At 40.5% G+C, this 26,463-nt stretch overlaps 2 protein-coding genes across 9 annotated transcripts in view; one reads left to right on the top strand and one right to left on the bottom strand.

Annotated features, from left to right (window-relative positions):
• Positions 1-261: 261 nt before the first annotated feature.
• INTS14 (integrator complex subunit 14) overlaps positions 262-26,463 on the top strand; it is a 33,133-nt gene continuing 6,931 nt past the window's right edge. The window contains exons 1-10 of one of the 8 annotated variants that reach the window (XM_072738837.1): positions 297-386; positions 1,197-1,279; positions 5,046-5,329; positions 7,299-7,406; positions 11,696-11,851; positions 12,629-12,747; positions 13,672-13,814; positions 16,481-16,573; positions 17,708-17,852; positions 19,196-19,329. In XM_072738837.1, coding sequence (XP_072594938.1) covers positions 5,108-5,329; positions 7,299-7,406; positions 11,696-11,851; positions 12,629-12,747; positions 13,672-13,814; positions 16,481-16,573; positions 17,708-17,852; positions 19,196-19,329 — 1,120 coding nt within the window. In that variant the 5' untranslated portion in view covers positions 297-386; positions 1,197-1,279; positions 5,046-5,107. Of the gene's footprint in view, positions 387-675; positions 761-1,196; positions 1,280-5,045; positions 5,330-7,298; positions 7,407-11,695; positions 11,852-12,628; positions 12,748-13,671; positions 13,815-16,480; positions 16,574-17,707; positions 17,853-19,195; positions 19,330-26,463 lie in introns of those variants that run through there. The other 7 variants (XM_072738838.1, XM_072738839.1, XM_072738842.1 and 4 more) reach the window with 7 other exon arrangements.
• LOC112927788 (large ribosomal subunit protein eL36-like) lies at positions 23,236-23,582 on the bottom strand. The gene is given in 2 exon segments (XM_072740561.1): positions 23,236-23,459; positions 23,462-23,582. Coding segments are annotated over 2 exon segments (345 nt in total).

The raw sequence follows: 26,463 nt of genomic DNA, 5'->3' as shown, positions 1-26,463 counted from the left end.
CGTTTGCAGAGGAGTTTGCAGAGGCCGTGAGTGAGCGAGCTCTGCAGGGGCAGGGGCGCGCGTGGGCGAGGCTGAGGCCGCGGCGCCAGCAGGCGCAGGTGCGGGGCGTGAGCGCGGAGGTGCCCGAGGTGCCGGGGGTAGGGAGGGAGCGAGGGGCGAGCCCGCGAAGGGAGAGGGCGGGCGGGAGGCTCGCGAGCACCGAGCCCGGGATTGCGGGCGCGGGGAGGGGGCGCCCCCTAGCGGCCCCGCGCGGCCCTCCAAGCCCCGCCCCCGGCCCGTTCGCAGACCCGCTCGGGCTTCCCTTCCGTGGGCGCAGCCTCTTCGTTCCGGCCGCGGCGTGCGGGCGGGAGGGTGACGCGGACGGACTGCGCCGGCGATGGCGCGCGGTGAGTGGCGGCCGGGGGCGGCTCGGGCTGTCGTTGGGGCGTTGCTCGCTGGAGCTGGCGGAGCGCGGCCGGGGGCCGGGGGCCGGGGGCCGGGGGCCGGGGGCCGGGGGCCGGGGGCCGGGGAAGGACGCTTCCCGCGGCGCCAGTTCCGGGCCGGGTTCCCGGCCTCCGGTCGCTCGGCGGCTCGGGGTCGTGGGCTGCGGCCCAGGCCGACCTGCCCGTCCAGGCTGGCTGGCGCCGTCGCGGGGAAGGGGCCCGCGGGAGCCCCGGAGGCGGCGGCCGGGCGGGGGCCGAGGCCGGGCGGGGCCGGACGGCGGTGGCGGGGCCGCGAGGGCGCCGAGCTGCCCGCGTCCCTGCGGGGAGGGAGGCAGCAGGTGCGTTCAGGTGGCTGGCGTCGGGGCCCGGCCAGGCGGCCGGCGGGGGCTGCCCGCGGTCGCCCCGAGCACTGCGTAAACGAGTACTTAGGAGGAAAGAGCGAGAATTAGCCCGAGAAATAGGTCGTGTTTTCAGAAACTAGCGCTGGACTGTGGCGGCAGGCGCAGACTGCGAGTGGGTCCTTCCAGCACAGGCCGCGGGCCGCTCGGTTTCCCGGGACTTGGCCCCCGTCGGGCAGGTGGCAGCGGGGTTTGCAGGGGAGGCGGGACCACCCGCCTGGTCACCTGTTCGCGTTTCTGCGGACTCCTGGGCCAGAGGCGCTTTCTTACACCTGATGCAAATCTGTGTATCCTCTTTCCTAATCTCTAAGAGTTGAGGATGTACTTCCCAGGATCTCCAACCTTGCTTTTTGTTTTTTTTTGTTTTTTTTTTTAGGGAGAGAGAGAGAAGGAGAGAACACTCAGGAAGCACTCATCATCAGGGCAAGGGAAATCAGACGGACAGAAACATAAGAGTAGGTAAGGACCCGAACAGGAATGGGCAGGCCCCTAGACGTTCCAGAGCGGTTAGCAGGCTCCAGGCTCAGCAAGGAGCCTCCCCGCAGCTGGATCTCACAACCCTGAGATCATCATCTGAGCCAAAAGCAATAGCCCCCCCCCACACACACACAACCGAGTCACCCAAGCACCCCTTCCCACCTTACTTTTTTTTTTTTTTTTTTAAGATTTGTTTATAGTGTGCTCCTGTGCTCAAGGGTGGGGAGGGGCAGAAGGAAATGAAGAGTCTTTCTTTTTTAAAGATTTTATTTGTTTGTTTGTTTGTTTATTTATTTATTTATAAGATTTTATTTATTTATCCATGACAGACCCAGAGAGATGCAGAGAGAGAGAGAGGCAGAGACACAGGCAGAGGGAGAAGCAGGGTCCATGCAGGGAGCCCCATGTGGGACTGAACCCCAGGATCATGACCTGAGCCAAAGGCAGACACTCAGCCGCTCAACCACCCAGCGACTCAGGTGCCCCAGGAAGAGAGAGTCTTAAGCAAATTTGGTACTGAGCACAGAGTCTGGTGTGGAGCCTGATTTCACAATCTTTGCTCCCCCATCACAAAACTGAGCCCAAACCAAGAGTCTGCAGCTTAACCGACTGCACTACCCCAGTGTCCCGTCTTTTATTATTTTTTTTAAGATATATTTATTTATTTATTCATGATAGACATAGAGACACAGGCAGAGAGACAGGCAGAGGGAGAAGCAGGCTCCATGTCGGGAGCCCGACATGGGACTCCATCCCGGGACTCCAGGATTGTGCCCTGGGCCAAAGGCAGGTGCTAAACCACTGAGCCACCAAGGGATCCCCATGTCCCGGTCTTTAATAACAGACCTCTATGTAGAAATGGGACTACCATGTAAGCTGGATACTATATGTGGGCAGAGACAGAGGAGTCCTGCTTGAATGAAGAGGAGAGAAGGAAATGTGTTTCTAGTGTCCAGAGTTAAAATTCATCATGTATTTTGCCAAAAAATGTTCTATCTGGTGATTAAGGGCAGTTAATTAGTCATTACCAGTATTTGTCAAGCTCATACCATGTGCCAGTTACTGTGATAGGTTCTGAGGAGACATTGGTGAGCAAAATCTGACATGGTCCCTGCCCCTTAGTGAGTTTATGATCAAATGTATAGTTGAACCAGTATTATACAGGGCCTCACTTCTTGAACAGCACAACTAAGACCCAGAAAAAAAAGAAAAAATACTGAGGAGAAGAAGTAGTACCAAGTTGATACACTTAAGTCCATACATTTGACACTAGAAGAAATCCACAAGCTCTGAGAACCCATAGAGTTTGACTTTGGTCAGTTTTATTTTTTTATTTTTATTTTTTGGTCACAGTTTTAACAAGCTCAACTACCTGGCTTTGTAGCCCATAGTAGCCAAGACGCAGCAAATTAGAGAGAGGGTGATTTCGGGGAATTACAGAGGAAAGGAGGATGCAAGCTGATGGGCTAAACATTGGTCATAAAAAGAAGGCACCAACACAGAGCACAACATCCTGGATGCCTTGAATACAAGGCATTGTTTCTGTATATGTTGTACATAATCCCTGTTTTATGGGACTTTAATGGTAATTATGTAGAGAAGAGTTAAATGGAAAAGCACAGGGCTAGCAGATTAAACTGGCTTCTTTGCTCTGGAACTTTTCAGCGTCTTTATTAACACCTGAACTCATTTTTCTTGGAGCAACTCTCCAGAACAGTGTTCTGCAGAGCATACTTCAGGGAATGCTGGTGTTAAAAAACAAAAACAAAAACCCCATCAGAGTAACAAGGTGCCAGGCAGTATTGGTGTTAAGAGTGGTGATGCCAAGTCATCATAAGAGTAAATTATGTTTTGCATGGTGTTTAATGAGGCAGAGAAGAGGGATATACATTTTAATTTTGTCTATAAAGATGACTAGACATTTTGGAATTCTAAACAGTCTAGAAAAGTAATTTATAGCCCTCATTTAATCTTTATTGACGTTAGATACATGAGGCATTACTGTATTTGAAATATATCCCAGGCCACTATGTACCAAAAAGGCTTTCCCTACTTGAGTCCCTGACCCCCATTTATGACACTGCTTTCATGAACCATTATGTTCTGAGTTCCCCACAGGCTATTTGCAAATGGCATTTTAGAATATCACACATTTGCAGTTGAATATTTTACTGAAACAAGCAGTTTGGCCTCTGTTAAGTGTTTTTGACATGAGTTCCAAAAAAGAAATTAGGGAGCATTTAGTTTCCAACCAGTTTTGTCCATCTAGAGTCTTCCTTAATTGTGTATATGCAATAGGAGTTTTATGAAGTTGTAATTAATATATACATACAATTTTCTGACCTGCTTTTCTCAGTTACTGATACTTCATATAAATATTTTTCATGTTTACAAATGTGTCTTTTATCTATAGCATATGAGATTTCATTAATGTCAATAGACTATAGTTTGCTTATTAACAGTAGGAGTAAACTGTGTCCCCACGAGCAGATCTGTATATCTGAACTCTTTATTTTTGAGAACAGAAATGTTTTCTTCATGCTGATTCTCAATCCATAATTTAAAAGAACTGTTTTTTCCATTTCTTCTGCATATTGACTTTTTTTTAGATTTTATTTAAAGAGAGCATGAACGGGGGTTGGGGGAGGGACAAAGAGAGAAGGAAAGAGGGAAGGAATCTCAAGCAGACTCTGTGCCAAGTGTGGAGCCCAATGCAAGCCTCAGTCCTGAGATCATAACCTGACTCAAAACCAAGAGTCAGACACTTAACCAACCGAGCCACTCAGGCACCCCTCTGCATATTGACTTTTATACACAGTTTCATGAGACCATGCCAGCTATCGTACGTGCTCTTTAATTTTGTTCTTTTCCTTCATAGTAAAGCACTGTTGCCCAATTTATGTACAGTGCGTACTACCCGGGCTAAGCAGTAGTTTACCGCTTTTGTCATGCTTAAATGATTTCTAGCTTTATCTTTTTTTTTTTTTTTTTAAATTTATTTATGATAGTCACAGAGAGAGAGAGAGAGAGAGAGAGAGAGAGAGAGAGAGAGAGGCAGAGACACAGGCAGAGGGAGAAGCAGGCTCCATGCACCGGCAGCCCGACGTGGGATTCGATCCCGGGTCTCCAGGATCGCGCCCTGGGCCAAAGGCAGGCGCCAAACCGTTGCGCCACCCAGGGATCCCAATTTTTAGCTTTATCTAATTTGGATTATGACTCTACTACCCCTTTCATTTTTACATTTTACATTCATTTTAATAATAAAAAAGGGTAACAAGATAATGAAACAAACACACAAATACTGCTGTATTAAGAGTGATGGTGCCCAAAAAGAATAGGTTGCTTTCAAAAAGCACCACCATATGACAGCTAGAAATATTCCTTCATAGATTATTGGAAAGGCGATGTAGGAATGTCTGTTACATTAAGTTGTATAAACTTTGAAATTATGAAAATCAAGGGCCACCTGAATTTAATATATATATATATTTTTTTTTAATATATATTTTTTTTAGAAATATGTGGTCCTTGATTTGTGGCCATTTAGCAGGAGATTCTAGGAGTTGTCCATACAGTGAACTAAGCTGCTTGTTCCCCTCCCTCTGAATTCATCACAGTTTTGCCTATACCTCAACTTAAATTAAGTTTGCCTTTACTCATCTGCAAAGTTTGGTTAAAATTAGAGTGGAAAAAAAAAACAATTTTCTCTCTGTAACATATAAGATCTAATCATATTTCTTTTCTACAGCATTTCTCTGTTCATAGCTGTCTGTTTGAATTCTGACTGGGAGCATTGGGATTATTTTCATCATGCCAACAGTGGTGGTAATGGATGTATCCCTTTCCATGACCCGACCTGTGTCTGTCGAAGGGTCCGAGGAATATCAGCGTAAGCACCTAGCAGCCCATGGTTTGACAATGCTGTTCGAGCATATGGCCACAAATTACAAGCTTGAATTTACAGCCCTGGTGGTTTTTTCATCACTCTGGGAACTGATGGTTCCCTTCACAAGAGATTACAACACCCTTCAGGTACAAAAAGGAATGAGTTATTGTACGTACAGGGTCCAGATTTTTAGGAAGGAGAACATTGTTATCATATTGCTCTGAATGTTTTGAACTTGGACTTTTTTCTTTTTTAGGATTCATTTATTTGGGGGTCAGGGGAGGAGCAGAGGAGAGAGAAACTCAAAGCAGACTCCACTCTGAGCCCAATGATCTCATAACCCTGAAATCATGACCTGAGCCAAAACTGAAAGTCAGATGCTCAACCAACTGTGTCACCCAGTTACCCTGTAGAACTTGGGCTTATCTAATGTTAAGTCTACAGGTGTAAATCTGAGTATAGCTATAAAACAAGATTCACAACCAGTAGGCCTTATTATGCTTTTGGTAGAGTTATGAATTCGAGATCTGTGTTTTTGCCTTATTTTCTTTTCTTGTTTTCTGGAGTTTGCTATGAGAAGGAAAACATGTCATGACGTAGTTCTCCATTCCCTAAAATTCCAGGTCTTTAAGTTCAACACTTTATTTTTTCTACTTTCCTATAAAACTTGAAGAAATTAAAAATAGCCCTTTCATATAATAGAGTAATTCAGAATTATGTTTCCTCTGTAACATAGCCTTTGATTTAGATGCTAAGAAATTACAGGTTTTTTTTTTTTTTTTTTTTTTTAAGATTTTATGTCTTTTTTCATGTGAGACACACCGAGAGAGAGAGGCAGAGACACAGGCAGAGGGAGAAGCAGGCTCCATGCAGCAGATAGCCCAATACAGGACTCGATTCCGAGGCTCCCAAGATCATGCCCTAGGCCGAAGTCAGCACTAAACTGCTGAGCCACCCAGGGATCCCTGAAATTACAGTTTTTAAACCTCAGTTGATAGGTGTTACTTCAAAAGGTGTTGTCTATGATATGCCAGAGATTTTACTTTCTGACCACATCTCTAAATCATTAATATTTCCAGCAGTACCTAGTAATAGTGTGGAATTAAAACAGTTTAATAGGGCAGCTGGGGTGGCTCAGTGGTTTAGCGCCACCTTCAGCCCAGGGCCTGATCCTGGAGGCCCAGGATCCCGTCCCACATCCGGCTCCCTGCATGGAGCCTGCTTCTCCTTCTGCCTGTGTCTCTGCCTCTCTCACTCTCTCTTTCTCTCTGTCTCTCTGTCTCTCGGTCTCTCATGATTAAATAAATTAAAATCTTTAAAAAAATAAAATTAAAACAGTTTAATACTTACTGGGCAGGTTAGAGATCCAGGATCAGTGTAGTTTAATTTCTTTTTTGAATATAATAAAATTTGGTTAAATCCTTTCTTTTATTATCTCACATTTTTTTTTGTTCGTCAAAAGCTTCTTTAAAAAATTGCACTGGGTTTCTTGTAGATTAATAGTAAACAAAGGATTTTGGATATTCAACAGTTCTGAAATTTAAAGAATTGCTATCTGAGTTGTTCAGAGTAGGGGTTAAGTACCAGGTGCCCTGAAGGCCAACTGCCTGGTCCTACATCTAGCCTTTGCCACCTCTAGGCATGTGACCTGGGAAGGTTACTTCATCATTCTTTACCTTTGTTTCCTCATTTTAAAAATAGGTTAATAATCTGTAGTTTACAGAGTGTTGAGATAACTGAATGCATGTGAAGTGCCTACATTGGTGTTTAGAATATAGTTAGTACTCAGTACTTTTTGTCTTTTTTTTTTTTTTTTTTTTTTTTGCTGTGTTTAAAAGTTCATTTCAGTTACTTTCTTCAGGGTTCTCTTACAAAGCTATGAACTTGGTAGACTGTTCACTCTCACTTGATAAGAAAATGGAATAAAGGGAAGTTTTTTTAATTGTACTTTGTAGTTGAGGAAGCCTATTTTACTGTTTTTCTTTGAGAAAATATGCTTTTGGGCTCTCAGAAAGTGTCCCCTGTGTAACATTCATGCTTTGAACAGTTTATGTTATTTTCTAATAACAAAACAGTATAGAGAATAATGAGCAATTTTATTTTTTATTCAATCAGGAAGCACTAAGTAATATGGATGATTATGATAAAACCTGCTTGGAATCTGCATTAGTTGGTGTTTGCAACATCGTTCAGCAAGAGTGGGGTGGTGCAATTCCTTGCCAGGTAATGATCAATTCCGTTTCGTTGCCCTAAGTTAAAACCATTAACCACTGAGATGATTTGATTTTCTTTAGGTTCTGACACAGCATGCGTTGTAATTTCTAAAAACATTATTGTTATCTTTTTAAAAGAAGGCACTAAATCAACACTGATATGCTCAGGAAATAGCACAATTATGCCTTGAGGCAAGCATTTTCCTAGTAAATTGGCTTATTGCAAACTAGTATTGTTTGTATGAAACACAAAGGGCTCACAGAATTTTAGAACACTCCCTAGAATGGGTAATTTTGAGTGATAAAATTATAAACATCAGGACATTATAGTCTATTTTCCGTTATCTCAGTGTAGCATTTATTTAGGAAAAATTTAACCATCTCAACTGAGTTATCTAAAAAAGTGGGGTCTGTGAATGTCATGTAATTGGTTACCCTTTACTTCAAGTCCACAACAGGTCCACATTAGCATCAAAGCAGAACAGAGTATTAGGATTAAAAAGAATTAGGGGATCCCTGGGTGGCTGAGTGGTTTAGCGCCTGCCTTTGGCCCAGGGCACAATCCTGGGGTCCCGGGATCGAGTCCCACGTCGGGCTCCTGGCATGGAGCCTGCTTCTCCCTCCTCCTGTGTCTCTGCCTCTCTCTCTCTCTCTCTCTATGTCTATCATTCATAAATAAATAAATAAATAAATCTTTAAAAAAAAAAAAAGAATTGGAAGTTTGCTATAAGCAGGTACAGACATACCTCAGAGATATTGTAGATTCAGTTTAAAAGATTAGAATAAAGCTAACATTGCATAAAGTGAGTCAGTTGAAGTTTTTGGTTTCCCAGGACTATAAAATTGTTTACACTATACTGTAGTCTGTTAAGTGTATAATAGCATTATGTCTAAAAGAAGATGTACATACCTTAATTAAAAAGTTCTGTGTTGCTTAAATGCTAACCATCATCTGAACTTTCAGCAAGTCATAATCACTGATCACAGATCACCATAACAAAGATAAAAATAACGAAAAAGTTGAAAATATTGCACAAATTACCAAAATGTGACACAGAGACATAAAGTGAGCAAATGCTGTTAGAAAAATGGCACCGATAAACTTGCTCAGGACCCGGTTGCCATAGACCTTTGTTTTGTAAAAACGCAATATCTGTGACTATATTGCATCAAATCCCAGAAAAGGAATATGCTTGTGCTTTAAGAAATGGTAGTACAGGGATGCCTGGGTGGCTCAGCGGTTGAGCATCTGCCTTTGGCTCAGGGCATGATCCCGGAGTCCTAGGATTGATTCCCACATTAGGCTGCTTGCATGGAGCCTGCTTCTCCCTCTGCCTATTGTCTCTGCCTCTCTGTGTTTCCCATCAATAAATAAATAACATCTTTAAAAAAAGAAATGGTAGTACATTTTAAAGGAGAAAACAAAAATTGCTAAAAGGAAAGTTACAGTAATCTACAATGGGAGTCAGCTAGCTTTTTCTGTATTTTAGGTTTTGCAGATGTTTGTGACAACTTCCTAATTCCTCTGTCATAGCATGAAAACAGCCATAGATAATAAGTTAAAAAATGACATGGCTGGGCTACAATAAAACTTTATTTACAAAACAGCAGTGAGCTATAGTGTATGATTTTTTTGTTATATATGGTGAAACACAGATCTTCAGTAGTGTCAGAGGTACCACCAGTATTTTTTTTTTTTTTAACTGAAAATAAGACTGTGTTTGCCTGGGGCCTGGGGTAAAGGAAGGGTAGGGAATTGACCCAAATGAAGCATAAGGGAAGATGGGAAGTGACGAGACTGTTCTTCATCTTGATTGTAGAAGTGGTTGTTCACTGAATGTAGTTGTTGGAACTCCTAGAACCGTGTATTAAGAAGGATGAATTTTATTACATGTAAATTATATCTCAGTAAACCTGACTTTTCTTTTGTGTTTTTCTTACTACAAAACCACCTTGTTTTACAGACTATTAACTCTAGGGTTGATGAAGACCCTGAGTGGCTACTAAAAAGTTAAATCATTTTAATAAATGCCATAAATGAGGGCATCTGGGTGGCTCAGTGGTTGAGCGTCTGCCTTTGGCTCAGGGCATGATCCTGGAGTCCTGGGATCGAGTCCCGCATCAGGCTCCCCACATGGAGCCTGCTTCTCCCTCTGCCTATGTCTCTGCCTCTCTGTGCCTCTCATGAGTAAATAAATAAAATCTTAAAAAAAAATGCCATGAATGCCTTTTGATCAGTTTCTTTTCAGACATAAAATGGCATCTTCTTAAACATTATTTATTTGGTAAATCTGTGCATACAGAATATCTAATGTCCTAATAGTATATTGAATAAATGAAATTTTTTTGTCCAAATTGGAAGCCAGTAGGTAAGCACAGTTTCCTTTGCTACTTCTTCAGTCATTTTAGAGAAGAAATTCAGAAAATATTTTTACAGAAAATATGTAATAAGCAAGATCTTATGTACCACACAGCCTTTTGCCCTTTTTAAAAAAGATTGATTGATTGATTGATTGATTGATTGATTGATTGATTTGACAGAGAGCACAAGCCAGGGGAATTGGCAAGCAGAGGGAGAGGGAGAAGCAGGCTCCCTGTGGACAGGGTCCTGGGAGCCCCAGGATCTTGGGATCATGACCTGAGCCCGAAGGCAGTCACTTAACTGGCTGAGCCACCCAGGCACTCCAGCCTTCTGCCTTTTAATATTTTTTCTCCTTTGCAAAAGGAAGAATCTGAATTTGGGATGTCCTATACCCTGAGGGTACAGGACTGGGCCTGGATCCACTTAGATTTGCTTGATGAGTTTTGGAGTGAATCAGGTCCAAAACACTGTCCAGAGGTAGAAGTTATTAATGATTGTTTTTATAATCAGTTACTGTCAAATAGATTTGTTTTAATGTGGAGTTTTGTTAACCAAGACTTTGGATAGCTGAGCTATGTCTTCATTATCTGAGTAAAGTCTGTCCCATTTTGACATTACATGAAATATTTCATCACATGGCGTCTGAAAAAAGTAGGGGCAGAAGTAAATCATTATATAGCAGTTGTTCATATAAGAGAAAATTGCCTTATATAGTCAACTGAGTATCTTCCCAAAAAGTGGTATCTCTCCAGGAGATTGCCATTGAATATTCTTGGGCTTTAGAAATAAGTGTCAATCTTGGTACTTCACATGGTGCTGTCACCTAATACTTCCATAATGGACTGTTATTATCAAGTTACAAAGCTAGGATAAGAAGAGCAAAAATAATCCTCCCCTGGAATGCCTGGAAAATCTACCATCCCTTTGGATCACTGAGGCAATGAGGAAGAAAAATGATTTGTAACTACTGTCTATTGCTGGTATATTTTGAAGGCTTTTGCAAATTACAGATTGATTAAGAATGTATTTTAAAGGTCTTATACATGTCTGATTAAATGGCGCTTTTTAAAGATTTTTTTAATTTATTCATGAGAGACACAGAGAGGCAGAGGGAGAAGCAGGCTCCATGCTGGAAGCCTGATGTGGGACTCGATCTCAGGACTCCGGGATCACGCCCTGAGTCAAAGGCAGGCACTTTTTTAAAGGTTTTACTTATTTATTCATGAAAGACACAGAGAGAGGCAGAGACAAAGGCAGAGGGAGAAGTAGGCTAATGAAGAGGAGCCCACTGTAGGACTTGATCAATCCCAGGACTCTGGGGTCACGCCCTGAGGCAGACACTCAACCACTGAGACACCCAGGCATCCCTGTAAATATATTTTTAAAGCAGTTGTCATTTTATTTTTTATTTTTTTTTAAGATTTTATTTATTTATTCATGAGAAACACAGAGAGGCAGAGACACAGGCAGAGGAAGAAGCAGGCTCCATGCAGGGAGCCCAATGCGGGACTCCATCCCAGGACTCCAGGATCATGCCCTAGGCTGAAGGCAGGCACTAAACCACTGAGCCACCCAGGGATCCCCAGCGGTTGTCATTTTAATTGACCAGGGATGGAGTTTGTCATCTTTGAAAATTCGTGTCAAGGTTTGGATTTCTGTGTTTATAAATCCTGGGGTCACATGTAAAATAGATCCTCATGTCATTTTGACACCAAGTGCCTTAGGTGCCAACTCTATCTAAGAGATAGGGTTCTAGTTTTAATGCAATTAGGTAAGAATTGATTATGATTTTAAGTGTTCATGGGTAGGTACTATTTTTAAGGTTTAATTAGATAAAATACAGCAAAATGCATAGATCTGGCTTTAAAATGAGACAGTTTTAAATAATATATTTAAATATGTTATTTCATGTACAAACCTCCCCTCCCTGCAAACAGGTTGTTCTAGTGACAGATGGCTGTCTTGGCATTGGTAGAGGATCACTGCGGCATTCCCTAGCTACTCACAATCAACGAAGCGAGAGCAACAGGTTTCCACTACCTTTCCCTTTCCCATCTAAGTTATACATCATGTGCATGGCAAATTTGGAGGAGGTAATACTGAGTTCTTTTTAGTTTGATTAGATACATTTTAGGACTTTATTTTTCAGTATATTCCATTAGTATTATATTGTATATACTATAGCATTAAACTCCATTGGTTTCAGCTGAGACTAGTCACTAAATTTGGAAGGACTTTAGGTCTCAAATGCTCTTTGAAGATTCAGAGTGTTGTCCATCTCTAGAAACATAGCTGGCTGGAATTGTTATCCATCCTGCTTCCCACAAAGATTCTTCAAATGCATGAGTTAAAATGTTCTTTTTGGTCTTAGACATTTCCCTCGTTTGGGAATTCTTATGTCCATTCCACTGGAAATGTCAACAGAAATGTGCTTGGACTTTTTTGGTAAAGTAACGTTTCTCTGATACATGTTTTACTAAACTCTACTTCCTGGTTTTCCCATTTATTTGGGAAAGTTATTTAACCTTTGTTCACCTCAGTTTTTCTATCTGTAAGATGTAGGTAATGATGGTTTTCACCCAAAAGACGTTAGAAACACTTTGGAATGAAGATACCATGTAAATACCAACTGTGGTCACCTCTGAGAATCTTTGCAAAACTACTTCTGAATGAAATAGCTCTACTGGTATCGTTTTATATAACATTCCTCTTGGTAGCCTTGAAACAAAATTGTTTCCATCTCAGGTTGTTAAAAAAAATCATCCGTGTTATTTATTGCCTGTGTTATTGTGACAGGTGTGACCTTGGTGTGCTGATAATAATCTGGCATTGTATGCCACTTTAAAAGGGTCATCTGTTTTGTTTTGTAGCTTCAGAGCACTGATTCCTTGGATTGCCTTGAACGTCTCATAGATTTAAACAATGGTGAAGGGCAGATTTTTACTATTGATGGTCCCCTGTGCTTGAAAAATGTACAGTCTATGTTTGGGTGAGTATATACTTAGAGCTTTTTTGCCTTCTTTTTTTTTTTGCTTTTTTGCCTTCTTACAATCTGTTATTATGTTATTATAATTTGATATTCAGCTATAATATCTATTCCACCACTATTTCTAATTGTCATTTTCCCCAAGTTGCACAATTTTCAGGTAAAATGATTGGTAGTAGTGATTTTTTCAAAGTTCATTCCCTTTTAAATTAAGCATGACTAAATCAATAATGCCTACAGATGTTGACTCTCTTATAATGACTTAGCAGTTTCGAAAGATTAACTTGCTTTTGAGCTTTTCAGAATTGAAGTTTCCTCACCAGGGGCACCTGGGTGGCTCAGTGGTTGAATGTCTGCCTTTGGCTCAGGTCATGATCCCAGGGTCCTAGGATCGAGTCCTGTATCAGGCTCCCCACAAGGAGCCTATTTCTTTCTCCCTCTGCCTATGTCTTTGCCTCTCTCTCAGTGTCTCTCATGAATAAATAAATAAAATCATTAAAAGAAAAAAAAATTTCCTCACCAAAAATGTCAGGTTTTGTTCTGTTTTATAAACGGTCAGATCATAGTTTTAGAGTCGACTCAAAGAGAAAATAAACTTAGCATCTTGAAAAAATTCCTCAAGGGCTACCCGGGTGTCTCAGTCATTTAAGTGTCTGCCTAAATCAGATGCCCAGTCAGTTGGGTTCCCTGCTCCACCAAGAGCCTGCTTCTCTCTCTCCCTCTGCCTGCTGCTCCCCCTACTTGTACTCGCTCTCTCTCTCTCAAATAAATAAATAAAATCTTTAAAAAAAAATGGAATGAGAAAAAGTGTATGAGAACTCATAGCAATTTGACAGAGAAATATCTTTTAAGAAAGAAAAAAATTCCTTGAGAAAAATGATATGTATCATATTATTTTTCTTATAACAATTATTCATCATATTCTAGAAAACTAATAGATCTGGCGTATACACCTTTCCACGCTATTCTCAAGTGCGGCCACCTAACCGCTGATGTGCAGGTGTTCCCCAGACCAGAGCCTTTTGTTGTAGATGAGGAAATCGATCCCATTCCTAAAGTCATCAACACAGGTAATGTGTTTTTTTAACTTCCTGCTTGGTTCTTTTGTTATCTTTATTTTCTTGTAATTTCTGACTTCTCTATACAGGAGGGTTGAAAAAAAAAGTAAATTCTGATACTAGGGTGCTGTTGTCATCACCAGTATATGCATTTTGGATGAGAGGAAGCATTGACCAAAGGGTGGCAGGCCGGTGGTCTTTCATAGTGAGGTCATGAGTTAATCTCCAGTCTTAGATAACAATAGCCATAAATTACTAGAATTGGAAATCATGACCAGATTCACTAGCCATGAAATCCTTGAGGTAATTCTTAATAGAGATACTAAGATTGATTAGTATCATAATTGAGATCATCTATGAAGAGCTAGCTTCTAGACTTGGCGGTGTGATTCTTCCTGTGTGATCCTGTAAAGTCACTTCCTCTCATTTTGGTTGGCTAAGGAGAGTGGAATCTCTAGATGAGTCATGGTCTGAGGTCTGTGTTCTGATATACTGTACCCCTCTAGCCCTCCTGCTTGTATTTTGACTAAAAGAGACGTGCTACTGCTTTTACCTGGTTTGTGCTGGAGGTGCTGTCAGAAGTCACAAGAAAAAATGGAGGGCAGCCCCGGTGGCGCAGCAGGCGTGATCCTGGAGACCCTGGATCGAGTCCCACGTCAGGCTCTCTGCATGGAGCCTGCTTCTCCCTCTGCCTTTGTCTCTGCCTCTCATTCTCTCACTGTGTCTCTATGAATAAATAAATAAATCTTTAAAAAAAAGAAAAAAAAACGAAAAATGGAGAAAAGAATTGTATCCATTTGGTGGGCAGACCCCTTGAGTTGTGGGCACACATTCAGCTGTCACTGTTTGGGACCCTGTTGTACCTTCAGTGCTTATTAGCGCAGCTCTGATACTTATAAATGTTTACTAGGTAAATTTCCAGTCAACCAATGATTGAAATGAGGTGCACAGTAAATGTTCATTTCATTCATGGGTGTACAGATTTGAAGGAGTCAGAGAGTGAAGGGCTCTGCAGAAACTTTTTATTTTTTCTGTCTTTAGCTCCTGGCTGTCTTGGAAATAGGGCATCCATCTCTTTCATGGTGACTACTGCAGTATGTTAAGCTGTGCCAAAGTTTTTTGCCTTCAAACCAACTAGATTCCACTTCCTTCCCATCCTTTTTTCTTTTTTTTTTTTTTAATGGAGTTCAGTTTGCCAACATATAGCATAACACCCTCATCCTTTTTTTGATAAGATAACTTTGAGTAGCTCTTTTCCGAGATCTTTGCCATAGCTTATATTTAAGCCACTTTAAAATGCAGGCCTTAAAAAAAAAAATGCAGGCCTTTTGTTACTCAAATGAAAAATACATAACTGCTTATGCTGACTCATTTGTTATTCAGCCAAAGAAGGTAATGGCAGCAAATCTCCAAGAAGCAGATTTCCTGACGTTATTAGAAGTACAGTGTATTCACCATGACCCTGATTTTTTTTTTAATTGTTTTGAGAATAGAAGTATGTCTGTGCCTGGGAGAAAGACTGAAAAGCAATTCAATAAAATATTAATAGATGTTTCCTTTGATGGTGAATAATGAGTGACTTTATTTTTCTTCTTTACAATTTTTTATGTTTTCTAAGTTTTTCTACTATTTATATAATCAAAAAGTAAACTTTTAAAAAGTACTTGGGGATAAGACTTATTTTTTTACTATTAGGTTTCCAACAAATATTCTTCTTGGTTTTTTTTTTTTTTTTTCTTCTCTTCTTCTTGGTCTTTAATTCAGCTTCCAGAGGCAAATAAATCATTGTCATATTTAGACTATGCTACCTTGGAGGGACAGCTGGGTGGCTCAGCAGTTGGGCGGCTACCTTCGGCTCAGGTCGTGATCCCGGGATCCAGGATCAAGTCCTGCATCAGGCTCCTGCGAGGAGCCTGCTTCTCCCTCTGCCTATGTCTCTGCCCCACTGTCTCTCTCTGTGTCTCTCATGAATAAATAAACACATCTTTAAAAAGAACTGCTACCTTGGGCTTATAGAGAATGTATTTCTTTCTTATGGAAATGGTTTGTTGTTGTTGTTTAATGGAAATGTTTTTAATGATAGCCATACCCTCTGCCTTGGATGGCTGTATCTCCTGCAAGGATGGAGTGGTGGAAGTGCTTGACTGTGATGCCCCCTGCTGACCTGAAGATCCCTGACGAAACAGGGATTAGATCTTTAAGCTTTTGCCTTGGCTGGGGACCTAGCCTATAAAAAAAAAAAGTCTAGCTGATTTGTCTTAAAACTTAAATAATTAATGAAAGGCAGTTATTCTTACTTCCTGAGCTATTTAAAATGCAAATTATGGGGCAGCCCTGGTGGCTCACCAGTTTAGCGCCTGCCTTCAGCCCAGGGTGTGATCCTGAAGACCAGGGATCGAGTCCCACGTCGGGCTGCTTGAGAGCATGGAGCCTGCTTCTTCCTCTGCCTGTGTCTCTGCCTCTTTCTCTGTCTCTCATGAATAAATAAATAAAATCTTTAAAAAAATAAAATAAAATAAATAAAATGCAAATTATGAGTCAGCCAGAGAAACTTCTAAAACCTTCCTAGTCACATCTGAATTCCTCATGTGAACATTATATTTGTGAAACCTAGTACATAGAAAAAAATATACTTACCTATACATTAACTAATTCAGTGTTGATTCATTTCTTTTCAGATTTGGAAATAGTGGGATTTATTGATATAGCTGATATTTCAAGTCCCCCAGTTCTGTCCAGACATCTGGTCCTACCAATAGCACTTAACAAAGGTGAGTTCTCTTGTTATTCCAGTGATACAGATGAAGCATCTTATGATCTAAAGTTACTCTTAAATGTATGTAGTTGAGGTACAGCCACTCTGGAAAACTGTGTGGAGGTTCCTCAAAGAGTTAAAAATAGATCTGCCCTACGACCCAGCAATTGCACTGCTGGGGATTTACCCCAAAGATACAGATGCAGTGAAACGCAGGGACACCTGCACCCTGATGTTTATAGCAGCAATGTCCACAGTAGCCAAACTGTGGAAGGAGCCTCGGTGTCCATCAAAAGATGAATGGATAAAGAAGCTGTATATATATACAGTGGAATATTACTCAGCCATTAGAAACGACAAATACCCACCCACTATTTGCTTCGATGTGGAGGGACCTGGAGGGTATTATGCTGAGTGAAATAAGTCAATTGGAAAAGGACAGACATTATATGGTCTCATTCATTTGGGGAATATAAAAATTAGTGAAAGGGAATAAAGGGAAAGGAGAGAAAATGAGCGAAAATATCAGTGAGGGTGACAAAACATGAGACACCTAACTCTGGGAAACGAACAAGGGATAGTGGAAGAGGAAGTGGGCGGGGGGTTGGGGTGACTGGGTGATGGGCAATGAGGGGGGGGCACTTGTTGGGATGAGCACTGGGTGTTCTGCTATATGTTGGCAAATTGAACTCCAATAAGAAAAAAATTTTTTAAGTATATAATTGGTAGTATGATAGTCCATTTTGCAGAATTAGGAGAAAGGAATAGTTATTGGATTGAATATTTAAAAAATGGAGTGTTGCCTAATATACTGCAAGACTGTTTCTGCTGTTTCAATTTCACTACCATAAAAGAAACCCTTTAGCTGTCAATCTCTAGCTTCTCATCATCCTCAGCCCCAGGTAACCACTAAATGTCTTTTGTTTCTATAAGTTTGCCTATTCTGGATGTTTTATATAAATGCAATTCATATAATATGTGAAAACTGATTTTTATATGGACATAGGAAAACCTATGAATAGGAGTTTTTCTTACTTGTTATGATATGCCTTTATAATCGAATACTCTCCTCCCAAGGATAGAAATAGCCAGGAGTATAATTGGAATTTGAGGTTTTTGTAGCTAATCTTAGTCTGACCTTTTTTCACAGAAGGTGATGAGGTGGGTACTGGCATAACTGATGACAACGAAGATGAAAATTCAGCCAATCAAATTGCAGGCAAAATACCCAACTTTTGTGTCCTGCTCCATGGCAGCCTAAAAGTGGAAGGAATGGTGGCAATAGTTCAATTAGGGTAAGAAACTTTCTTTACCTTTGGTTTAATGAGGGAGAAGAATCAGTGTACAAAGTGAAGTATTTCCCAGACTTTTCCTCATCACCTTTTTCCTCTCTTGGCCATACCCTTCCCACCTAACATCACCTTCTAAACTGCTCTTTAAATCATCCCCTAGAATAAGTAGAGTGAGCCTTTAAATTATATTGCTTTTATATTATATCCTTTTTTCTATTTTTTTCTTTTCTATTCTACCTAGGAAATCTGTATTCAGTTGTAACAGTTGCTGTGGGATCTTACGCAGTATTCACAGGCTCCTCAGCTATAAGATGAGGAGGTGGAACTAAATGAAATAGGATTCCAAGAACATTAATTGAACATTTTACCATGTGCCAGGCACTCCTCTAGTCACTTTACATACGTTAATTCATGTAATCCCTTACAACAACACTGTACAGGGGGTGTCAGCATTATCCTTGTTGTATAGGTGAGAAACTGAGGCATAGGGAGGTCAAGGAACTTGCTAAAGGTCACACAGCACCTAAATGAAAGAGCAAGGGTTCTTACTTGCATTCTGACTCCAGAGCCCATGTTCATGAACACTGCTAACCCATCCCTGTGGGAAACATCTTTCTAGCTTTTACTTTTGCTACAGTCTTGAAATTTGCAAAACCATATGCTTCCCTTTCTAGAATACCTATTGTTAGGAAAGAAGAGGTGACTGATCATCTTCTGGCTATCACCTGGGTTTGACTGGTATAGAAGATGAAGAGGTTAGGAGTACTCAGATGAAGTTCCATTTCTACTTGAGTTAAAATTACCTGGTCCAAAAAGAAGAATGCAATTCTTATTAGGTATTAGTTTATTGTATTTCTTGGTACCCAAGCTACTTGTACTGCTCTGAATATGAGAATTCCCTGGGGCCCTTTGAGAAGCAGCAATAGAGCTGGGTGATGGCTTTGTGCCCTTTGTTAGAAATGCTGCTCTGTGTTGGTGCTGCTGTGAACGACTCATGGAAGCAGCTGAAACATAGGTCACAACCCTTACTCTTCCCGACCTCTGTAGCTATTTGCTGCCCTTGTGATTTTTTTTCTTTTTTAAGATTACTTTTGATTTCCATATCTACCTAACTGAAAAATAATACATTTCCCAGAGGAATGGCAACATTAGGGGGCAGCAGTATGCATTTTCAGTTTTAGGATTTGGTTTTAGTAAAAACACCTGATTTCAAAGTTGAAGTCCCTGTCTCTCAAGAAAAACACTGGCTAGACTTACTTAACTTTATAGTCCCAGGCTTGACGTTCACTTAACTTTATAGTCCCAGGCTTGACGTTCTTCTGATCTTCCATCTTCTCTCCATCTAGTCCTGAATGGCATGGAATGCTCTACTCCCAAGCTGACAGCAAGAAGAAATCAAACCTCATGATGTCTCTCTTTGAGCCTGGCCCAGAACCTCTCCCATGGCTAGGGAAAATGGCACAATTGGGTCCTATTTCAGGTATAACCCAGATCATATTTTACTTATCTTGACTTTGTTTTCTCTCTGCTATTCTGAATGGCTCTGACTGTGTAGTCAGAGAGCTGTGTGATCTCTGGATGGATGTGCTGTGGTCTCTAATGCTGGGTATGTGCATGGAGAACCCCAGCAGACTGTTATGTCTGAACTTTAACTTTACCTTGGGGAAACCGACTAGGTTGCTTTAAGTAAACGTAAATGCTCTGACTGCCTACAGGGGAAAGTTACTGTCCATAAACATTTTTTTCTTCAGTATACTATTTTCAATTCAGGTAACCCTAGTCATTTCTAGATGATTTAACCCCCCTCTTGAAAGTGTTTTCCCTTGGCTTTCCTAACATTGCATTCTCCTGATATACTTTTTCCTTTGGCACCTTTGCTTTTTTTTGTCATCTTATCTTCCTCTTGCCTCATGATTTTCTTTGCCATCTTCTCTTGGATTATTCTCTCTTGGTTATTTCATCAACCATCATAGCTTCAGACTCCCCCACATGTATGACTCTGGTCCTACTTGATCTCTCCTTGGAACTTGCATATCATATTTCCAGTTCCCAGTTAGACCTGTCCACCTGGATATTCTGCTGTAATACCAAGCAGCTCACAGCATGTTTGTTACAGAAACTGTCGTCTCTTAACTCTTCTCTCCTAAACTGTTCCTTTTTCTGACTTTCCTGCCCCATCTAATTGAGGCCTAAGTATTCCTAGGTACTCAGGCTCCACCTGTAGAGTCATCCTTGACTCATTTGGACCCAATTCAATATCAGGAACATCTACCAAGCAACCTTTTAGGGGATAAAAGTTAGCCAGAGTTGCTCAAAGTCAGTAGAAAAGTCCAGTAGAATAATAAACAGACTGGTATAAGATCAGAGTTGGCCTAGATGATCAGCTCTGCCTAGAGGACTAAGGAAAATCTTCACAGAGGAGAGACATTGTAGGAGAGTTTGTATTCTGGGTACTGGTGCCTCCTGGAGTTGTGTAATATGGCTGAAATTCAAGTTGGAGCTAATAAATTTGAGTTTAGAAAGATAATTCTGGGGACACCTGGGTGGCTCAGTTGGTTAAGCATCTGACTCATGCTTAGGCCATGACCTCCGGGCTGTTGTGAGATCAAGCCCCGCATTAGGTTCCATACTCAGTGAGGACTCTACTTGACATTCTCCCTCCCTCTCTCTCTCTGCTCCTCCTCTGCTTATGTATGCACGCTGTCTCTCAGATAAGTAAATAAATAAAATCTTTAAAAAAAAAAAAGATAATTCTGTGGAGTGTGGATTTGGAAAGGTAAGGGCATCCCATAGTTAGAAGTCTACTGTGATAGTCCTGAAGATACAAAGATGAGAGCCAGAAGGAACAGTGGCTGGGAATAGAGAGGATGGAGATCCATGGTAAAGATATTCAGGAAGCAGAATCAACAGTATTTGGATGAGGATAAAGGAAATGGAGGTCTTGAGGATAATACCAGGTTTCTAACTTGGGCTGCAGGGAGAAAGGTGATATTGTTAATGGGAGCAGAGAACAGAGGAAGAAGAGTAGATTTGGAAAGACATCTTCTGTGCATGTTGAATTTATGCCTGTGAGATTTAGGTAGAGGTGCCTAGAGATAGTTCCTATAGGAGTTCTGGAAAGAGGGCAGAGTTGGATATATAATTTTTAGTTATAAGCATACTGCTTATAGTTAAAATGGTGAGAATGAGGGCAATTGTTTAGGGCAGTGCTTCACACATTTGAGTTCTTATGTACAAAAAACAAAACAGAAGAACTCCTTTAAAAATTGTTCCCTGGGCCCCACTTACAGAGATTCTGATTCAGTAGGTCTGGATTCCGGCCCAAGAACTTGGAAGTTCTAATATTACCCAAGTGATTATGATCTAGGTGATCCATAACCACACATTAAGAAGCCCTTGCCTCAGGAAGAAAAAAAAGACCCAAGGACCAAATCCTTAGAAAAGATTAACTACTGGTGATAGTGGAAAGGGTGCTAATAAATGAAAATGAGAAGGGAATAGGCAGAAGGAAAAGTAGAAGAAAGTGATGTCACAGAAGCCAAGAGAATAAAAAGATTCAAGAAGAAAGTACAGTGTCTCATACAGATGTATTATATGTGGCCTGCATACCCTGTCTACTGCACATGTGTATGTCAGTTTAGCCTGAAGGATGCCTTTGCCACTGAAGCCTAGAAAAGATTTTGACTGAGGATAGACCCTAGAAGCTAGGCAGTAAGCTTCATCAATAAAGGGCCAGATAGTAAATATTTTAGTTTTTGCAAGCCATATGATCTCTGTCTTAACTGCTAAACACTGCCATTTTAGCACAATACGTAAATGAATGGGAGTGACCTCTTCCAATAAAATATTCTTTATGGACACCAGAATTTGAATTTCGTATAATTTTCACTTGTCATGAAATCTTATTCTTTCGATTTTTCCCCCAACTATTTAAAAATATAAAAACCATTTTTAACTCAAAAACAGACAGCAGGCCGTAGTTGGCCAGCTCTTGGGGTAGGATGCAGGGGCTGGCATTTTAAAGTTCACACAGGAAAAGAGATATGATTTTGGTTCCAAACAAGACAAAGAACTGAAATCTCTGAGTAAAGCTAGGAATGTGGAAGATCTGTTCCCTCGGTGAGATGTTGACAAGAAAAATTCTACCCATTGTTTCTACCTGTTTTTCCACATATTAAAAAAAAAAGTCTCCCATGAGAATTTGAAGCCCAAGTTGTGCACCATGCAGATTGACACTACCCATTCTGAAGTAGGACTCTCCAAAACCAAATAATGCACCAAAAAACTCTTTCTGAAGCAATGAAACCCATGGTGCATCCTCCAGAGTAAATATAATGACAACCCAAGGCAAAAGGACTTCTGCCAAAAATATCCCTGCTGAAGATGTGTTCCTGATTTGAAGAAGTCTTTAAATTATGTAAGGATTTTATTTTTTTTGAAGGGAGGCCAACAGGAGGATTAGTCCCTTGAGAACTTAATCTGAAAGAGACTGCAGAATGAGTGTTGTAAAGAGTTTTAGGAAGGAATAGAACCAGGAGGAATGAAGAGGACACTACGAATCAAGAGTCATTTCATCCCTATAGGAGATTTTTGGGTAACTTAGGTCCATGGTTAGCTAGGAGGCAAGTTGAGGAGTGTGTCAGAGATGAGGAAACGACCATGACAGGTTTGCCACAAGAAGAGAAAAGTAAGACAGTAACTGGAGAGCACAGGGCAGAGGAAGCTGTGGCTATTAGGTTGTAGAAATTCCTTACCTCCTGGTCTCTGTAGCAATCCTAAATTCATTCTGCCTTTTCATTTGCCCTGCTCTTGCCCTGTTTTGGCTTTTTTTTTTTTTTTTTTTTTTACCTTTCATTTAGATCAAAGGCCAGCTAACCAATGCCTGCTGGCCAAACTAGCCCACTGTTTATTTTGTAAATAAAGCTTTATTGTAAAGTTTCATTACACAGTCATACTCATTTAGGTATGTCTTATCTAGGGCTGTTTTCCTGCTTTGGGGGCAGAGTCAGGTAGTTGCAACAGAAACCATATAACCCATAAACTAAAATACTTATTGTCTGGCCCCTTTGCAGGAAAAGTTTGTTGATCCCTGACCTAGACTGTTGTGACATTTTTCACACAGATTACTTGTCCATAATCTGAAGTGTAACATTCAGATTCCTTTCTAATCTAGTTTCCAATCTAGCAGTGCTTGGTTTGTTACACGTATTTTTCATTCAGGTTTGAACTGCTTTTTACTTTGCCCCTTATTCATTTTTTCCTGCCTCAGGGTCTGTTCTTTTTTTTCAAATTAGAATAAAGCTACATTTTATTGAATTTAACTTTGTACCAGGCACTGTGCTAGACACAATGAAATGTATAATCTCATTTAATTCTGGAGACAGTCTTATGAAGTTAGAATAAAACAGGCTTTATTACAGACAGGGGAGGGAGTGAAGTCCTTCTTGACTCCCACTTTCCTCCTGGCTGCCAGGACATTGCTTAGCTCTTCTCTTTTCCTTTTGGCACAAATGTGTGTCCCCACCCTTCTCTTGGTGAACTTGTCCTTGGAGACCTTGAGCAGCTCCATGGCACACTGCTCGTATGGAGCAAAGCCTCACATGATCCTCTTGGATCCTGCACAGACTTGATATGCTTGGTGAGGCGTCCATGGTAGTGGCTGTGGTCACTGACATTCTTAGCCATCTTGTGGTCCTCGTTGACGTCCATGGTTGTAGGGTACCACAGAACCATGGCTGCTGCCCCCCCAGGTTTTTTTTTTTCTTTTTTTAATTGAAGTATAATTAACACACTGTGTTAGTTTCAGGTATAGGATATAATGATTCAGCGGTTTTATACATTACTTGTGCTTAATCCCCTTTATCTCTTTCACCCATCTTCCCACACACCTCCTATCTGGCAACCACCAGTTCTCTCTGCTTAAGAGTCTGTTGTTTGTCTCTTTCTTTATTTCTTTTGTTTCTGAAATTATACATATGAGAAGTTGTGTGGGATTTGTCTTTCTCTGACTTATTTCACTTAGCACCATATTGTTACAAATGGCAAGATCTCATTCTTTTTTATGGCTGAATAATATCCCATTGTGTAGATAAATACACACGCCTTCTCTTTTTCCATCCTTCTATAGATGAATTCTTGGGTTGCTTCCATACCTTGGCTGTTGTAAATAACACTGCAGTAAATATAGAGGTGCATATATCTTTTCAAATTAGTGTTTTCATTTTCTTTGGTAAATAACCAGTAGTGGAATTAGTGAATCATACATAGTAATTCTATTTTAATTTTTTGAGGGACCTCCATACTGTTTTCCACAGTGACTGCACTAATTTGTATTTCCACCAACATTGCTCAAGGAACCAGAGGTTTCTTTTTCTTCACATCCTGGTCAATACTCATTTTTTGTTTTTGTTTGATTGTTTTTAAAGATTTATTTATTTTAGAGTGTGTGTGTGTATGTGAGGGTAGGGCAGAGGGAGAGTCTTTCAAGCAGACTCCTCTCTGAGCAGGGAGCCCAGCACAGGGCTCCATCCCACAATCACGATCTGAGCCAAACCAAGAGTCTAACGTTTAATTGACTAAGCCATCCAGGCATCTCTATTTTTTGTTTTTTATTTTAGTCATTCTGATAGGTATAAGGTGATATTGCGTTATGATTTTAATTTGCATTTCCTTGATGATCAATGATGTTGAGCATCTTTTCATGTGTCTGCTCGCCATTTGCATGTCTCCCAAAAAATGTCTATTTAGGTCCTCTGCCTATTTTTTAATTGTATTATTTGTTTTTCTGGTATTGAATGTAGAAGCTTTTGAGATATTTTGGATGTTAACTGCTTACTGGATATATCACTTACAAATGTCTTCTTCCATTCAATCGGTTGCCTTTTTGTTGTGTTGATGATTTTCTTGACTGTGCAAAAGTTTTATATTTTAATGTACTCCCTCCCAGTAGCTTTACTTTGCTTTCATTTCCCTTGCTTGAAGAGACATACCTAGAAAAATTTTTCCATGGCCAATGTCAAAGAACTTGTATGTATTATTTATTTTTAGTCAAACCAAGGCATGCAAAACAGTATGGTTGTTTATAGCTATCCTTCCTACTTCTCATTCTGTTCCTAGAAACAACCACTTACAACTTCTAATTGTGGGAGGTTTTGTTTTGGTATTTACATTTATAAATAATATAAGTATTGGGTTTTTTTTTTCCATTTTAAATGTCCTTTTTTATTTTTTAAGGTTGACTGCTTAGCTCTGTTAGCTTCACCATCCCCACCCACCCACCCAAGAAGCACATTTTTCCCTTCTTCTATCCTTCCAGTGTGGTTACAGTGTTCTTTTTTGGGTAAAGCAGTATTCTGTCCTTGTTAGATGATGTGAACATTATTTATGACTAAGCCATGTGGTACACTGAGTTACATTTTGTTTTGCAACTCTTTGTTCTCTGCACCAGTTATTATTTTTTTAAGATATTTTTTTCTTTTTTCTAGCAGGCAAGATAAATGTGCAGTTGACTCCTGAATAATGTGGGGGTTATGACTTTTAACTCTCCCACAACTTAACTAGTAAGGGACTACTGTTGACCATAAGCCTTACCCAATATCTGATGAACAGATATTTTGTATGTTATATGTATTATATGCTGCATTCTCACAATCAAGAAAGCTAGAGAAAATATTATTTTAAAAAGCCTAACAAAGAGAAAATACATTTACAGTATTTGTATTTATGGGAAAAGTTTTGTGTATTAGTAGACCTATACGGTTTACAACCATGTTGTTCAAAGGTCAGCTGTCTTCTAACTTCTGTTAAAAGGAAGGCTGTATTGGAAGACACTGAGGTTCCTCAGAGACTCCAGGAAAGAGCGGGGCAAGCAGGCTGTGGGGGTGACCAGCAGCAGAGGAGGGCACCCAGCCCTCCCCTCTGGGCTCTCTCATGGCCTTCTCTTTACTTTCTTTTGTGTCTTTGCTTTTCTTTGCTCTTTTCTGTATACTTGCCATAATTCCCCCCTAAGTAAAATACTTTCTTCAGGCATTTTTGTCAATCTTCTTTTTTTCCCCTTAGAGTCATTTCCCTTCCTCTTGTTTCTTAAGTAGACTTGGTTCTTTAGGCTTTCCCTTCCCATCTCTCCTGTGGCTCTCCTGTTTTGTGACTCCACCTGAGAAAAGGGTACATGGGACATAAGTATTTGAAATCTTGTATATTTGGAAATACCTGTATTGGTAGTTCAGTTGGGTTTTGAGTGCTGGGCTGGGAATCACATTACCTTAGTTAGAGTTTTAATGCATAGTTCTGTTTTTCTTTTCTGGCTTCCTGTGTTGCTACTGAGAGTCTAATCCCATGCTGCCAGTTTTTTGACCTGGATCTGTATTTCCTCTGCTCTCCCAGAGGGGTTTTCTTTGTGTCCTCGTGTTCTGGATTTTCAGAATGATGTACTTAGTTGTTAGTCTCTTCATTCATCATGCTGGGCATTCACTGGGCCTTTCCACCTGACAGTTCATGTTCTTCAGTCCTGGGAATGTGAATCGTGTTTTTTATTTTCCCCTCTCTGTTTTCTTTGTTGTCCCTTTCCAAAACATCTGTTTACAATTTTTGTATAATTTTCTTATTTTCCACCCAT

Source organism: Vulpes vulpes, chromosome 15 (genome assembly GCF_048418805.1).
Source record: "Vulpes vulpes isolate BD-2025 chromosome 15, VulVul3, whole genome shotgun sequence".
NCBI classification, from domain to species: domain Eukaryota; kingdom Metazoa; phylum Chordata; class Mammalia; order Carnivora; family Canidae; genus Vulpes; species Vulpes vulpes.
Note: the sequence above shows the minus strand (reverse complement) of the source record. Positions and strands in the feature narration are given on the sequence as shown.